The sequence below is a fragment of the Chiloscyllium plagiosum genome, unplaced genomic scaffold (assembly GCF_037043375.1).
Source record: "Chiloscyllium plagiosum isolate Xiang-an unplaced genomic scaffold, Cpla_swu_hap1 HiC_scaffold_1, whole genome shotgun sequence".
NCBI lineage: Eukaryota > Metazoa > Chordata > Chondrichthyes > Orectolobiformes > Hemiscylliidae > Chiloscyllium > Chiloscyllium plagiosum.
In genome coordinates, this window is record NW_028270139.1 from 20247603 (window position 1) to 20263848 (window position 16246).

The window sequence follows — 16246 nt, forward strand, 5'->3', positions numbered from 1 at the left end:
AGATTAGATACAGATTTTTTTAAAATAAAGCACTGGTGATCAAACAACTGTTGTTCATGAATGTGTTGGAACTGCTCTTGGAACTCAAGAAAGCATTAAGACCATGTGGAAATAAAAACAACTGATGATTAACATGCAGGAGAAAGTGAGGACTGCAGATGCTGGAGATCAGAGCTTAAAAATGTGTTGCTGGAAAAGCGCAGCAGGTCAGGCAGCATCAAAGGAACAGGAGAATCAAAGTTTCGGGCATAAGCCCTTCTTCAGGAATGATTCCTGAAGGGCTTATGCCCGAAACGATGATTAACATGCAGCCAAAGAGGACTTGGATTAGATGGAAATTCAGCTGCTCAAGAACCATATGAGAAATTGGGAGGTTTCCAAGGTGGCACTGAGAACGGTGTCATATTATTGTACCTTCAACTCTCTCATTCGTCCATTAAAATCATGATAAAAGTCTGCTGAGGTGGATGTTTCAGGTAAAGTGATGGGAACACTTATTGTATCAAACATCACTTGCTTAATGCATATAGGAACTTGAAGCTGACTGAGTTTACTGATTTTCTCATAGCAATTGGGAAAGAGCAAACAACAAAGCAACTCACAAACACACTGGCCTTAATTCCAACAGAAAACACACTGCCAGCTGTGATAGTTATCTCCAGATCTTGAGGCAACAAATGATCAAAAAAATCAAGCAATTCCTCAGGGATTTGCATGTTCTTGTCAGCACATAATATCTTTTGAGACAGTAAAAAATCACGTGCTATTTACTCTATGTCTCCAACTTCAGCTTTTTTCTCTCACGCTTCTATCCCACCTCTTGCTAGCGTGGAGTTCTCATAAGGGCATATATGAAAGTATGATGCCTGATTTCCTTTGTAGGTTCAATAGATTCTCTCACCACTAGAAGCATTTTGTCATTTAATTGTTACCTAATAAATGCAAAACATTTCCAAATACGTTCGACTATCTTATCAGAGATCAGCTGAGGATTCCTTTCACCACTAATGGAAATAGACACCTACCATAATTTGTGTTCATAATTTGTGGATGCAAGCAGCAATTGTCAGGAGCAATGCAGACAAAGCCAGAAACTGTGATATTGGTTGTCACTATGACATTTGAGCTTGATTACTCTATTAATAAAGCTGCTTCTTACTTCCAATCAAAGCTTGAACAACCTAATTTGCCGTTTAGCCAAAAATTGGATTGCTCAAGAAGAGAGCGAGAATATCCCTCACCCTGAATCATCAGTTGATCACACTATACAAATGATATTTTTTCACATGAATTGGTAAGTTTAGTAGAAGCAAAAGTAGTGAAAGCAATTGGTTGATTCTACAGTTAAATTCATTTGGGATGAGTATAAGGTTCAGCATGGACTTCATTTGTCTGCTGTAACTGGATTTGTTAAACATTATCTTGCAGGGTCAACAATCAATTAACCACACTTCACAGTTTTGTAACTTAAGCACTACAGCATCTCATTGAATAGAAGAAGAGATTTAAAAGCCCAACCTGTACATGTTTCAATAGCTGTTTTCAGCTCCCTTCTATCTTTTCTCAGTTGTGCCAACCGGGTGCGTAGGATTTCTTTCTGCTTTTTCATCTCTTCTTCCTTTGTCTGTAATCTTTTTGCATCAGCTTCCACACGGTTCTTACCATATTTGTATTGATCAGCATCTGTAAATTAACCGCAAAGATTGTATCTTCATTTTAAAGATGTGAACAAAGTACTGGTACCAGAAACATTCCAACTCCAATAACTTATGAGCATTCTGGGTACAAATAACTCATTGATCAAAGCCACTATTAAATAAAGCTATTGTGAAATCCTCCAAAACACTGATATGTGTTATATTTACCTTGTATGATGTTCCATTTAAAAAAAATCTCAAAAGAGATACTTTAAGATTAGAACATGCAATAGTGCCAGTTTGATAGGTCAAAACAGCATCTAGACGATGACTTAAGCAGTTTGTGATTTCTAACATTTTGCCTAACTAGTCCATATGGTGAGTAGGAGGATGAACAAAATCTGGAAATTTGTTAGAAGCAATATGCAAAATCATGTGTTATTCAGTTTTGACTGTACTTTTAAAAATGTTATGCATAAACAGACATTTTGGCCCAGAGTTTGCTGAAAAAAAAGTGCTGAATTCATGGCACACACCATTTCTAATTGTGAAAAAAACCCAGTAATTATTGACAAAAAAGTACATTGAAAGTCATGAATTTTTGGAAAACTCTGGATATCTTGCACTACGCCACAACGAGCCTTAGAAAAATTGAACATCACAGTCAATCTCCCTGTAAATACAAATTAAACTTGCAGCAGATTATAAGCGCAACTATTTCATGATACAAAAACGGTTCTGTTCAGATTCCTCTAGGATGTTGGCTACAGATCTTAGTATAGCTTTGATATAAACAGGAATACAGCTGAATTCCAGAGGTGAGGAGAGACTGATTGCGTTTGATATCATGGTAGTATTATTTAGAGTATGACATCAATGATCCCAGTAAGACTGAAGCTAATGGAATTGGAGGGGTGGGGGTATCTAAGAGAAATAGTATAATAATCTGAGCTCCAGGACATTACTATCAGTGTTCAATAGGTTAGTGTCCTAGACCCAACCATCTTCAGCTGCTTCAGGATGACAATCAGAAATTCAGGAGTGAGAATGTTCGTGGATGATTGTACAGCACTTGGAACCATTTGTAGCTCCTCAAATACTGATGCAGTGTGTGCCCATATGCAGCAACACTCAGTTTTGGGCTAATAAGGGACTAGAAAGATGTGCACAAGTGTTGGGTAAACAATACAGAATCTACCGGCTTTCTCCTGACAATGAATGGCATTTCAAATCACTGAATCCACTACATCAACATCCTGCGCATCACCTTTGGTCAAGAACTGAACTGGACCAAACATATAACATATTTTGTTCATCCTGTTTAGACATGCTGAAAGACACCTCCTGGGAAACTAGGATTTGAACCTAGACTTACGAGCCCAGAGGTAGGGAAATGAACCATACTAAATAAATATGTTTTTAGTCAGTATGTTCAAACACACCTCCAGGCCAGATGGGATTTTAAATCAGACTTTCTGGCCCAGAGATATGGGCATCATTATTCCATCACAACAGCCATAACCAGCACAATAAGAATATTTTTAATCAACCTGTTTGGACATTTATGACATTCCACCTGAGCCCAGGTAAGGGTTAAACCTGGACCAGCTCAGATAATCACAGAGTTAGAAGGTATTTTTAAATCAACCTGTTCATGGATGTTGTGTGTGATGATGCTACTCCTTTAACAAAGTTATGCTGTCCTTGATTTTTTTTCTCTAACCTCCCCTCCCCTCTCTACCACCCCCACCCCCAGGTTGTAAAAGCAGTGATTCCGAAAAGTTTAGGTTTGAAGGTCTTTAGGGCCAATTTGATTACAGCTAACAAATATTGCCTCAGGCAAAAAGCTCTCAAGTTAAAAAAAAACACTTGCAAATGAAAGGAGAGTGGCCAGTTCTCCCAGCTCAGCTTTTCCCTGGCTTGGTTTGGTTTGGTTTTCAGCAGTCTGGCTGTACACTGAAAGCAGTCAGTCTGTTTTGAGTCTGTTGGTGAAAGAAACAACAAAGGGAAGGTGTTCCTTACTGAATCTCTCTGCCATCTCTCTTTCTCCTGTAAGACCCTGGGTTTTATTTTACCTTTTGTACCAAGGGATGTTTAGAGGAATTATTGCAAGTATTTGGAACAGCATCATTAAGTTGGGATAATCTGCTGGGTTTTTGGATAGGTTAAGTTATTTTGTATTCGGTTCTCTTTTGTTTGTGTTTCATTCGGTAATCTTGTAAATAAATTCTGTTTTGTTTTAAACTAAGTGGTTTGACCAGCTGCATCTCTCCTGGGATATCCGCTGTACACCTGCTTAAAACAACTAGCAAAGTTAGGGTCTGGGCTACTTTCTTGAAATGTTTTGAGGGATCTGACCTGGTCCATAACATAGGATACATCTCGGGAGCAGCTCAGGCTTGAACGCAGCTCTCCCAATCCACTATGTGTTAGGAGGTAATTCTAGTAATAGGATGAATAACACTTTAGAGTTAAGGTAATAAGGCAAACAGGTGCTGTGATCTAACTAAGTAATTGTATTTAAAAATATAGCACTTGGCTAAAATACTTCATACAATCCTTACACATTATCACAGAATGCCTACAGCGTGGAAACTGGCTATTTGGCCCAACAAGTCCATACCAACCCTCTGAAGACTAAGTCACCCAGACCCATTCCCCTATCCTATTACTCTACAATTCTCCGGACTAATGCACCTAACCTAAACATCTCTGAACACTATGGGCAATTTAGCATGGCCATTTCACCTAATCTTCATCTTTGGACTCTTGGAGGAAACTAGAGCACCTGGAGGAAACCCACACAGACACAGGGAGAATGTGCAAACTCCACACAGACAGTCGCCTGAGGGTGGAATCAAACCTTGGTCCCTGGCGCTGTGAGGCAGCAGTGCTAATCACTGGGCCACTTGGAAGAATGATAGACTGAAAATCTAAAGGTCCGTCATCTAATCCTGGGTTAGGCTCCTGTGCAGTGGTAATGTCCCTATCTCTGAACTAGGAGGCCTAGATTGTGGTTAATCCATCCTGTGGCACAATATCCAAAATGAATCTAAGGCTGTCGATGAAGCTCTGTAATTCGAAAGCATAATTTCCTCAGCTTTAAGCTCTAGCTCTCTCAGCCAACATTTTTATATTTAGATTTAATTGTCACATTTCATTTGCATTTTCATTTTATTTAACCTCTGCACCACCTTTAGTGATTCTTTTTGTAAATAAATACCCAATCTTCAATTCTCCACTGTTCCTAACATCTCAATTAAGAAAACATTTTGATTGGACTTCCTTGCATCCAGATAAAGAACTGGAGGCCTGTGACCAGTGGAGTGCCACTAGGATCGGTGCTGGGTCCACTACTTTTGGTCATTTATATAAATGATTTACATGTGAACATAAGAGGTACAGTTAGTAAGTTTGCAGATGACACCAAAATTGGAGGTGTTGTGGACAGCGAAGAGGGTTACCTCAGATCACAACAGGATCTGGACCAGATGGGCCAATGGGCTGAGAAGTGGCAGACAGAGTTTAATTCAGATAAATGCGAGGTGCTGCATTTTGGGAGAGTAAATCTTAGCAGGACTTACACACTTAATGGTAAGGTCCTATGGAGTGTTGCTGAACAAAGGGACCTTGGAGTGCAGGTTCATAGCTCCTTGAAAGTGGAGTCGCAGGTAGATAGGATAGTGAAGAAGGCGCTTGGTATGCTTTCCTTTATTGGTAAGAGTATTGATTACAGGAGTTGGGAGGTCATGTTGCGGCTGTACAGGACATTGGTTAGGCCACTGTTGGAATATTGTGTGCAATTCTGGTCTCCTTCCTATCGGAAAGATGTTGTGAAACTTGAAAGGGTTCAGAAAAGATTTACAAGGATGTTGCCAGGGTTGGAGGATCTGAGCTACAGGGAGAGTCTGAATAGGCTGGGGCTGTTTTCCCTGGAGCGTCGGAGTCTGAGGGGTGACCTTATAGAGGTTTACAAAATTATGAGGGGCATGGATTGGATAAATAGACAAAGTATTTTCCCTGGGGTTGGAGAGTCCAGAACTAGAGGGCATAGGGTTAGGGTGAGAGGGGAAAGATATAAAAGAGACCTCAGGGGCACCTTTTTCACGCAGAGGGTGGTATGTGTATGGAATGAGCTGCCAGAGGATGTGGTGGAGGCTGGTACAATTGCAACATTTAAGTGGCATTTGGATGGGTATATGAATAGGAAGGGTTTGAAGGGATATGGGCCGGGGCTGGCAGGGGGGACTAGATTGGGTTGGGATATCTGGTCGGCATGGACGGGTTGGACCGAAGGGTCTGTTTCCATGCTGTACATCTCTAGGACTCTAAGAGGTATAGTTAGTAAGTTTGCAGATGACACCAAAATTGGAGGTGTAGTGGACAGCGAAGAAGGTTACCCTCAGATTACAACAGTATCTTGAACTGATGGGCCAATGGGTTGAGAAGTGACAGATGGGGTCTAATTTAGATAAATGTGAGGTACTGCATCTTGGGAAAGCAAATCTTTGCAGGACTTATACACTTAATGGTAAGGTCCTAGGGAATGTTGCTGAACAAAGAGACCTTGGAGTGCAAGTTCATAGCTCCTTGAAAGTGGAGTCGCAGGTAGATAGGATAGTGAAGAAGGCATTTGGTATGCTTTCCTTTATTGGTCCGAGTATTGAGTACAGGAGTTGGGAGGTCATGTTGCGGCTGTACAGGACATTGGCTAGGCCACTGTTGGAATTTTGCGTGCAATTCTGGTCTCCTTCCTATGGGAAAGATGTTGTGAAACTTGAAAGGGTTTGGAAAAGATTTACAAGGATGTTGCCAGAGTTGGAGGATTTGAGCTATAGGGAGAGGCTGAATATGTTGGGGTGGTTTTCCCTGGAGCTTGCTAAGGGGTGACCTTAGAGGTTTATAAAATTATGAGGGGCATAGATAGGATAAATAGACAAGTCTTTTCCCTGGGGTCAGGGAGTCCAGAACTAGAGGGCACAGTTTTAGGGTGAGAGAGGAAAGATATAAAAGGTACTTAAGGCGAAACCTTTTCACACAGACGGTGGTACGAGTATGTAATGAGCTGCTAGAGGAAGTGGTGGATGCTAGTATAATTGCAACATTTAAAAGGCATTTGGATGGGTATATGAGTAGGAAGGGTTTGGAGAGATATGGGTCAGGTGCTGGCAGGTGGGACTAGATTGGGTTGGGGTATCTGGTCGGCATGGACAAGTTGGACCGAAGGGTCTGTTTCCATGCTGTACATCTCTATGACTCTAAATGGATGTCATTACACTTTCCTGCTTTGAACTCCAACTTTTGCACATTCCTATTGCTAGTCTACCATCCCTTTGTAACCTCCTGGTCCTTGCTGAGTCTCTTAACTTGGTGTCATCAGCAAAATTAATATAAAACTTCTTTTCTTTCATCCATATCATTGACATATGGTGAAAAGTAGAGACCTCACAATTAATCTTTGGGGACACCACTTGACACATCTACCAATTAGAATACCTTCTATCACCCTTTATCCTCTCACTCTTTGCAATTTCCCAACCAGCCAATAATGCATGCAAAGCGACAAGGTGACAGATCTGGCAAAGAGACTTTGTGTTGTCAGTGATGGAGAACATGACTGGGCTTCACAGCTGTAATCCTTTTAGACGAATAAATTGCTAACATTCACTGGCTAGGCCTACACACAGAATGGAGAAAGTGAGGTCTGCAGATGCTGGAGATCAGAGATGGAAATGTGTTGCTGGAAAAGCGCAGCAGGTCAGGCAGCATCTAGGGAACAGGAGAATCGACGTTTCGGGCATTAGCCCTTCTTCAGGAATTCCGGAGTCCGTGCGGGATAAGTCGGTTCCGTAGGCAGGTGCTGAGGAAGGAGATATGGCTGTGGTAGCGAGTCTGTTTGAGAATGTGGCTGAAGAGCTTCTGTGCAGCGGAGATGACCTGGGGGGTGCAGTGAGAGAGGGACTCACTGAAACCTTTGTAGAGGGAGAAAGAGAGCTTCTTCAAGGAAGGCATCCTTGTAAGAGGATTCGCAGTAGGTTGAAATCTTTGAGGAGAAAGTGAGGTCTGCAGATGCTGGAGATCAGAGATGGAAATGTGTTGCTGGAAAAGCGCAGCAGGTCAGGCAGCATCTAGGGAACAGGAGAATTGACGTTTCGGGCATTAGCCCTTCTTCTTTCCTGAAGAAGGGCTAATGCCCGAAACGTCGATTCTCCTGTTCCCTAGATGCTGCCTGACCTGCTGCGCTTTTCCAGCAACACATTTCCATCTCTACACACAGAATGACTAAATTAGGCTCTAAAGGGTGCCTCGTTGATCGTAGAACTGCAGCCAGTAAGGAAGGGAGGTTAAAAATTATTGGGCAAAGTTCTGCAGGTGGTATTATGGAATATCCACAAGAAACATTTTTTTTTCGTGTTTCCAGCACAGGAATTGCACAATTTAAATGGAAAGAAATGTCTTGTAATTTTTGGAGTAAAATATATTCTGATAATTCACTGTATGCAAAATAAACACAGTAATTAGTTCAAATGTTTGCAAATTGTTGTCATGAAAAATATGTTTAAAATAGGTAAAAACATTTGTTTCTATTTCTTTTGGTTATGTACATGATATAGCATTGTATGTATCCCTCCACCATAAAGGTAGCAGAGGTTCAATAATGCAGCTGACCACCACTTCCTCAAGGCACTTACATACTGGCAATAAATACTGGCCTAGCTCCCATAGCTTCAATACCCACATCCCATAAACAATTTAGAAAAGTACAAAATTTAAAAGTCTCACTTGAGGCTGTGCGTTTTACATTTGTGACAGGATTTGCTTTTTTCACTTGATTGCTTCCGACCTTTTGCTTTGTTGTCATACCATTTACTGTTGTTGGCATCTTTTTTCCTTTTGCCTAAGTGAATAAGAAAATAAACATCGATATACAGCTGACAATGCTTTTTTAAAAAACTTAGCTTTTGCACAAAGGCACACAAAATAATCTTAAGAAGCACAAGACCCCAGCTGACTGACTGCATTATAAAATGAATTTAAAACACAAATATATTACATCACATTAGCAGCAAAGGACAAGTTCCCATTTCAACACTGAATTCATCAAGTTCATTATTGAGTTTCCAATTTCAGTCATGTTGCTTGGAGGTCATGCTATGTGGATGCCAGGGGATTCCCTGTGGATGATAATGGGGACGGTAGGAAGGGAAGAGGAAGCAAAAATCTCATGTACTTCTTCACTAGTGACTGCCTGAGCCCATCACTAGTTGTGACCTCAGAAGTTAGCTTTTCATACTCAGATAGAGTAGCAGAACTAATTAGAACAGGAGAGAAAACGGAGAGATACCGAAAACAATTGAACAAATTTGCAATAAAATACTAGCATCAGTAACAGTAGCCATCAAGTTCTTGGTGTGCCATGAAAATCCAAATGGTTCACTGATGTCCTTTCCAGAAAGAAATCTGTCATCATTACCCCTTTGTACCTGATCTGTACAAATCTGAGTTCCTACTCAGCAAAGTAAATTTCTGAATAGCAATTCATACATTTCTGGGTCAAATACATTTCTGTAGCAGGAAGATTCCCTACTACTGGTGTAAACTGATGTGTAAAAAAGTACATAAAATCACTCAAATGTGATTTTTACTGGTCAGTTATGGAGCAATATTAAAAGCTGGCATAGATTGCAGACTCCCTGATCTTAACTTTTAATATAAACACCAATTGAATTGAATTGAATTTATTGTCACATGTACTGAGGCACAGTGAAAAGCTTTGTCTTGTGAGCAATACAGGCAGATCACATAATTAAGTAGCATAGATAGTAATTGCTGTTGGATGACCAGCCACACAATGAATGCTCCTCTTAGTTCTGCTTGAAGCACGTTGGGTTTTCAGTGCAAAAAACCTGCTGATGACTAGGTGTTGCAGACTGGCAGATTCCAATATCCACAACTATGTGTTGAGGGATATACCAAAGATTAGGATGGCTAACAATAAGGTACATTTTAAAGTCTGTCCTGCCATTGTAAACGGAGATGATTGAAACTTTGTAAAATCCTTCTGGCAATATGTTTGACATGGTATGAATATAGTAAATACAATTTGTGATTGTAAATGCAGTGATGTGGATCAGAATGCCACCTACTGTGTTGTACTATGTTTCATTTCAAGTAAAGTCAAATTTTAACTGTCATGTAATATATTTCCTTTAAAAAATTCTATGATATATATTGATGAAAAACAATCTACCATCGTAATACCCAGTCAAGCTTTTGTGCCAGCATTCACTGCTATAAAAAGCTTAATTCCTTTTTAAATTTAATTTATATAAAGGTTAGTCTAATAAATAGGGGACTGAAGGGTCTGTTTCCATGCTGCACATCTCTATGATTCTGATAAATAAGAATTCACAATATGGTTTCATAAATAAGAATTCACAATGTAGTTCAATGTCTGACCATGTGGAGTCTCTGCAGCAAATTTCTTCAATCTTTCTTGAGACAGCAAATTGCATTTACATAGCATTTTTAGTATTATCTCAAGATGCTAAATATCTCAAGATGCGATATCCTCCAATAGCATAATTTGTTTCCCCATCATGTGCATTAAAAAAAAGGGTTTGTATCAGCTCAGTTTCTCCTCCAGATTTTCACCCAAAGCATGGGGTCCAGTGGAACAGGTGAGAAAAGACTAGGATTCACCAGCTTCCAACCTAAGCAATGATTTTCTGCTGGTCTTATAAGGGCTGAAACCTTTGGCTGTACTTTGCAAAAAGACTGACGCAGGATGAATGATTAAAAGCATGTGGGCGGCACGGTGGCACAGTGGTTAGCACTGCTGCCTCACAGCGCCAGAGACCCGGGTTCAATTCCCGACTCAGGCGACTGACTGTGTGGAGTTTGCACGTTCTCCCCGTGTCTGCGTGGGTTTCCTCTGGGTGCTCCGGTTTCCTCCCACAGTCCAAAGATGTGCAGGGTCAGGTGAATTGGCCATGCTAAATTGCCCATAGTGTTAGGTTAAAGGGGTAAATGTAGGGGTAGGGGTATGGGTATGGGTGGGTTGCGCTTCGGCGGGTCAGTGTGGACTTGTTGGGCCGAAGGGCCTGTTTCCACCCTGTAAGTAATCTAATCTAAAATTTCTCTCAGCAGAGTCAACGTGCCCTGGTGTGGTGCCCTGGTATAGCCAGGAAAGCTACCCAGGGCCCTAAACCCGATAATTCAAAATATATATTCAGTTCCTTGATAATGAAATAGGTAGGGGCAACAAAAGAGGTTTCTCCAGGTGTCAGGCAGTGTGTCATACTCAGGATGCAGACCAAGGATATTAAATTGTCGCACTGAGCAGTTAAAAACACGAGATGCATGTGTAATCACCATAAAACATACAGGACAGTCAAGGTTAATAATGAGAGATTAATATTTTGGGTTTAATAGTCATTCAGTAGTACAGAACTTCAGTACTGCTGAAAAAGCACAATTTGTCAAAACCTTTCACCTTGCATTTATCAAGATAATTCACAAGATATTATGATGCAATGTGAAAACAACATTTATTCTTTGTGAGAGGACAGTGCTGATCAGTTTACAAGAGGACTCCAATTTTGTTGAAATGAAACAGGTGCCGTGTGTAAGCATGTTTGTTATATCTACAAAGAACAGACCTCTGTACATTAATATGCTTTGCTTCTAATGCAAATTGGCCACACCGCAAGCCTAACAATTCTAAACTGATCATCAGCATACTTCTTCACACAGTCAGGGTTACTTAACAAATGTTGTCCAATTACAGAATCACATCTCTCGTTGGTCACTGGATTGTGGGTTTTGGAAGCTGGGCCGGGTTGTTATGGTCAATACCTTGCTTGTTGTGAACAGTCAAAGAGATATGCTGTTTGATACAATACACTTGCCATTCACAAGAATGTTGCCGTCAAGCCAAAAAGACACATTGTCTATTACACAAATGAACGACAGTGTATTGATTTCTGTGCCAGTATAATGTTAAGAACACTGTACATCCCAAAGACTGGCAGTATAAATACTTGTACATCTGTTGGTGATTTTTGAGGCTCAGGTTGTAAGTTTTGCTCGCTGAGTTGGAAGGTTTATTTTCAGACGTTTCATCACCATGCTAAATAACATCATGCACCCGATGTGGCCACCTCCTCCCATCCTGCCCCCTGTAAATACGCCGTCCCATTCTCCCAATTCCTTCGACTCCGCCGCATCTGCTCCCAGGAGGACCAGTTCCAAAAACGCACAACCCAGATGGCCTCCTTCTTCAAGGACCGCAATTTCCCCCCCGACGTGGTCGACGATGCCCTCCACCGCATCTCTTCCACTTCCCGCTCCTCTGCCCTTGAACCCCGCCCCTCCAACCGCCACCAGGACAGAACCCCACTGGTCCTCACCTACCACCCCACCAATCTCCATGTACAGCGCATCATCCGCCGTCATTTCCGCTACCTCCAAACGGACCCCACCACCAAGGATATATTTCCCTCCCCTCCCCTATCAGCATTCCGTAAAGACCACTCCCTCCATGACTCCCTCGTCAGATCCACACCCCCCACCAACCCAACCTCCACTCCCGGCACCTTCCCCTGCAACCGCAGGAGGTGCAAGACTTGCGCCCACACCTCCCCCCTCACCTCCCTCCAAGGCCCCAAAGGAAACTTCCATATCCGCCACAGATTCACCTGCACCTCCACACATATCATCTATTGCATCCTCTGCACCCGATGTGGCCTCCTCTAAATTGGGGAGACGGGCCGGCTACTTGCAGAGCGTTTCAGAGAACACCTCTGGGACACCCGGACCAACCAACCCAACCATCCTGTAGCTCAACATTTCAATTCCCCCTCCCACTCCACCAAGGATATGCAGGTCTTTGGACTCCTCCATCGTCAGACCACAACAAAACGACGGTTGGAGGAAGAACGCCTCATCTTCCGCCTAGGAACCCTCCAACCACAAGGGATGAACTCGGATTTCACCAGTTTCCTCATTTCCCCTCCCCCCACCCTGTCTCAGTCAAATCCATCAAATTCAGCACCGCCTTCCTAACCTGAGATCTTCTTCCCGACCTCTCCGCCCCCACCCCAGTCTGACCTATCACCCTCACCTTGACCTCTTTCCACCTATCACATTTCCGACGCCCCTCCCCCAAGTCCCTCCTCCCTACCTTTTATCTTAGCCTGCTGGACAAACTTTCCCCATTCCTGAAGAAGGGCTTATGCCCGAAACGTCGATTCTCCTGTTCCCTGGATGCTGCCTGACCTGCTGCGCTTTTCCAGCAACACATTTCCAGCTCTGATCTCCAGCATCTGCAGACCTCACTTTCTCCCTAAATAACATCATCAGTGAGCCTCCGGTGAAGTGCTGATGTTCTGTCCCACTTTCTATTTATGCGTCTTAATAGAAAGCGGGCCAGAACACTAGCACTTCATTGGCGGCTCACTGATGATGTTACCTAGCACGGTGACGAAACGTCAGAGAACAAACCTGCCAGCTCAGTGAACAAACTTACAACCTTGTACATGTATGTTTACATCTCTATAAATTTATCTACATAAATACACATCAGATTTGTGCTTCCTTTAAATTGATATTCCTTGAAAAGGTCCTGATGACTGAAAGATAAGATTAAACAGAATGCGTTTTTTTTCATCAATACTTTAATATAACGTATATTGAACAATACCCAAACTTTGTTAAACTTAAGACTAACGGGATTCAATAAAGAGAGAGAAAGGTGGTGATAAAAATACAAAAAACTACAATAGGTGGAAGGCTGGTAAACTTTAATCAAGAATTGATATAGAATGGATGTGGTTAGGTATGGAACAAGTCATCCAAAAAAAAACACCTGAAAATTATTAACAAGGGAACAGAAAATATATGTAGTTCAAAGATCAGCCTACACACGTAAAAACTTGAAAAAAGGAATGAAATAATCTTGCAAATCTCACTCAAAATATTAACCTTCCAGAAGCTAACTGAAGTGATGTACATTTCAGATTTTGAGCACTGAACGTTTTATTTTATTATGTTTAAGTAGTACTGAACCATTTATCATGTACCAATAATTACTTTTTAAATTCAAATTCATTTAACTAAAACTATGAATCGGATTTTAGCCATTCCCAAAAGGAACAGATGCATAGGTTTGCAGTATTTCATTTAAATTAGGCTTGCAATTAAAATGACCAGGGCATCCACATCACTAACCTTGCTAGGTTCATCATCTGCTATTGAGCTTTCCATAAATATTTGAGCCTGTAATTCTATGGATAAATCACAGACCTAAATGCATTGTGCATATCTATCAAATAATCACCAACATTGTACATGAATAGTAAAGGTCAATTAGAATTTCAGGTCCAGCAGGCTCGAGACAGCAGACTAATGGATCCACGGTTGGAGGAGGGAGCAGGCTGATAGGTCTCCAGCAGCCATCTTTATAGGCTTGCTTTGCTTCTTGCTAGATAAACACTTGCATCCAATATGATTCAGCTTCTTACACTCAGAACACTGCCTTTTACTTGGTGGCCAGACTTTCTTTGCCATTGTGTGGTGTCCTCCACAATATTTCTTCCTTTTTTCCAATTTCTTCCTTTTTTCTCATTCAGCCTGGAATGTGTCTCAGCATAATAAAAAGTTTCATTGGTTCTCCCATTAATATATCCAGTGGATGTTGACAACCTCAGAACTTCTGCATATGTCATTAGATTTCTTGAAAGTAGGACTCTCCTCTCAGTAGACTGTCATGACTCTCCTCTCTATTATGCCCTAGATACCTCTATCTTTGATGAGATAACCTTCAGCTCTCCAACTCACAGGTTATGATACATAGATCAATAATCCCCCTGATCTTCTGAGCTTTGATGCTGAACACATGCTGCTATAAGCAATACTAATTTAGGGTTTAATGTATTGCTCAAGCTTTTAAAATCTCTTCTGTCTGGGTTCTCTGCTCCTCAGTGACATCTAGATCTAGGGTGGTTTGATTTGATTTATTATCAAATTTACCGAGACATTGCGAAAACTAATGTTTTGCATGCTATCAGGTCAAATCATACCTTACAACAGGACAATCGAACAGAATATAGTGTTACAGTAACAGAGAGAAAGAAAGATCAACTCTTGTACACAAAATATCCATTCATAAGTCTGAAAACAGCCAAAAAGAAGCTGTTCTTGAATCTGTTGGTACTTGTATTCAAACTTTTGTATCTTCTGCTCGAAGGAAGAGGGTGGGAGGAATGCACTGCAGCTTGTAGCACACTTTCCCCAGCACTGGGGGAGGCAGTGGTGCTATCACAGGACTAGAATCCAGCAGCTCATGCCTATGTTTCTGGGAACAGGAATTTGTATCCCACCATGGCAAATGGTGAGATTTGAATTCAATAAAATCTATGATAAATAAACCTAACTGGTTCACTAATGTCCCTTCGGGATGGAAATCTGCCTTCATTACCGAGTCTGACCTACATGTGACTCCAGACCAACAGCAATATGATTGACTCCTAACTGCCCTCTGGGTAATTAGGGATGGGCAATAAAACTGGCCTCACCAAAGATGTCATAAGCTGTGAATGAGTTAAAGGAAGCTTGTAAATCTTATTCGCTAAGAGTTTTTTATTTAATTCAGTCACTATTTCATAAATTTGCCATTGAGACAGGGATAGATTTCAAGTGTCTCAGATTTCCTTTCACTTTGAGAGCAGTAGGTAATTGAAAATTCACAGGCATTCTGACTCACCCAACATTTTAAAGTTACAGACTGCAGTTCTTAATTCTTTACAGTAGGTGGCTCTCTTACAAATTCAGTTAATCTCAGCTTTCACTTCTGACATGTTTCAATGAATGTGTTTAACAGTTGCTATAAAATGAAAGCAAGTTACAGCACAGGAAGAGATCAAACAACGTCAATATACTAGCCAGGGCACTGTGCAAAAATGCACTCCTCTAGACATCTTTAGATTTGCAAATTGCAGTAGGATGCAATGGGTAGTACATCATATAGGATATTTCTTCATTGGAGGCATCTTCTAGCCAACCTTTTTACAACTTTAGCTTGAGAAAAGTCAACAGTTGTGGGGGCAGTGGCTGGGGAGAAAGGGGCAGACCGTGATCTGTGTCTGCTTTTGGGTGGAAGGGCTTAAATCTGCAGGTCATCAACACTCTGGATTCTGGCCTGCTAGATGGCAGTCCCCATCAGTACAGAAACCTAGAGGCCAACTGGAAAGTGCCAGTCAGCTAATCTCTGCAAAAAAATAAAACCCAAAGGCTGGATGGAACTGAAAAAATTACACACTGGCCAGTAAGGCTAATGGTTGGCCTCGGCCATCATCAATCCCAAACCTCACTAGGGCTGAAAGTCTAGCCTATAATGTTGGTCATGCATAACATGCTTGGAATGGGGGGAGTAAGTCTACCCCAGCATTTTCCATTTCTATGGTGCTACTGCCTCGACTTCACTGGATGTGAGGCCCCACAATCTCCCTTACTACAGCAGATTGGCCTGTCCTACTTTAAAGGGAATACTTTTGAACCTGCAATAAGAGTCTGAGATCTTTATTCACTGGCAAGGTTGTTGGTAAGAT

The 16246-nt window shown here is 41.4% G+C and overlaps 1 protein-coding gene across 2 annotated transcripts in view; it reads right to left on the reverse strand.

The window, feature by feature from the left end:
- The window catches only part of afap1 (actin filament associated protein 1), a 281923-nt gene that overhangs the window by 24336 nt on the left and 241341 nt on the right, over positions 1-16246 (reverse strand). For both annotated transcript variants that reach the window (XM_043698382.2, XM_043698373.2), the window contains 2 exons: positions 8421-8535; positions 1519-1683 (listed from right to left, as the gene is read on the reverse strand). In XM_043698382.2, the coding sequence (XP_043554317.1) occupies positions 1519-1683; positions 8421-8535 (280 nt within the window). The remainder of the gene's footprint in view (positions 1-1518; positions 1684-8420; positions 8536-16246) is intronic.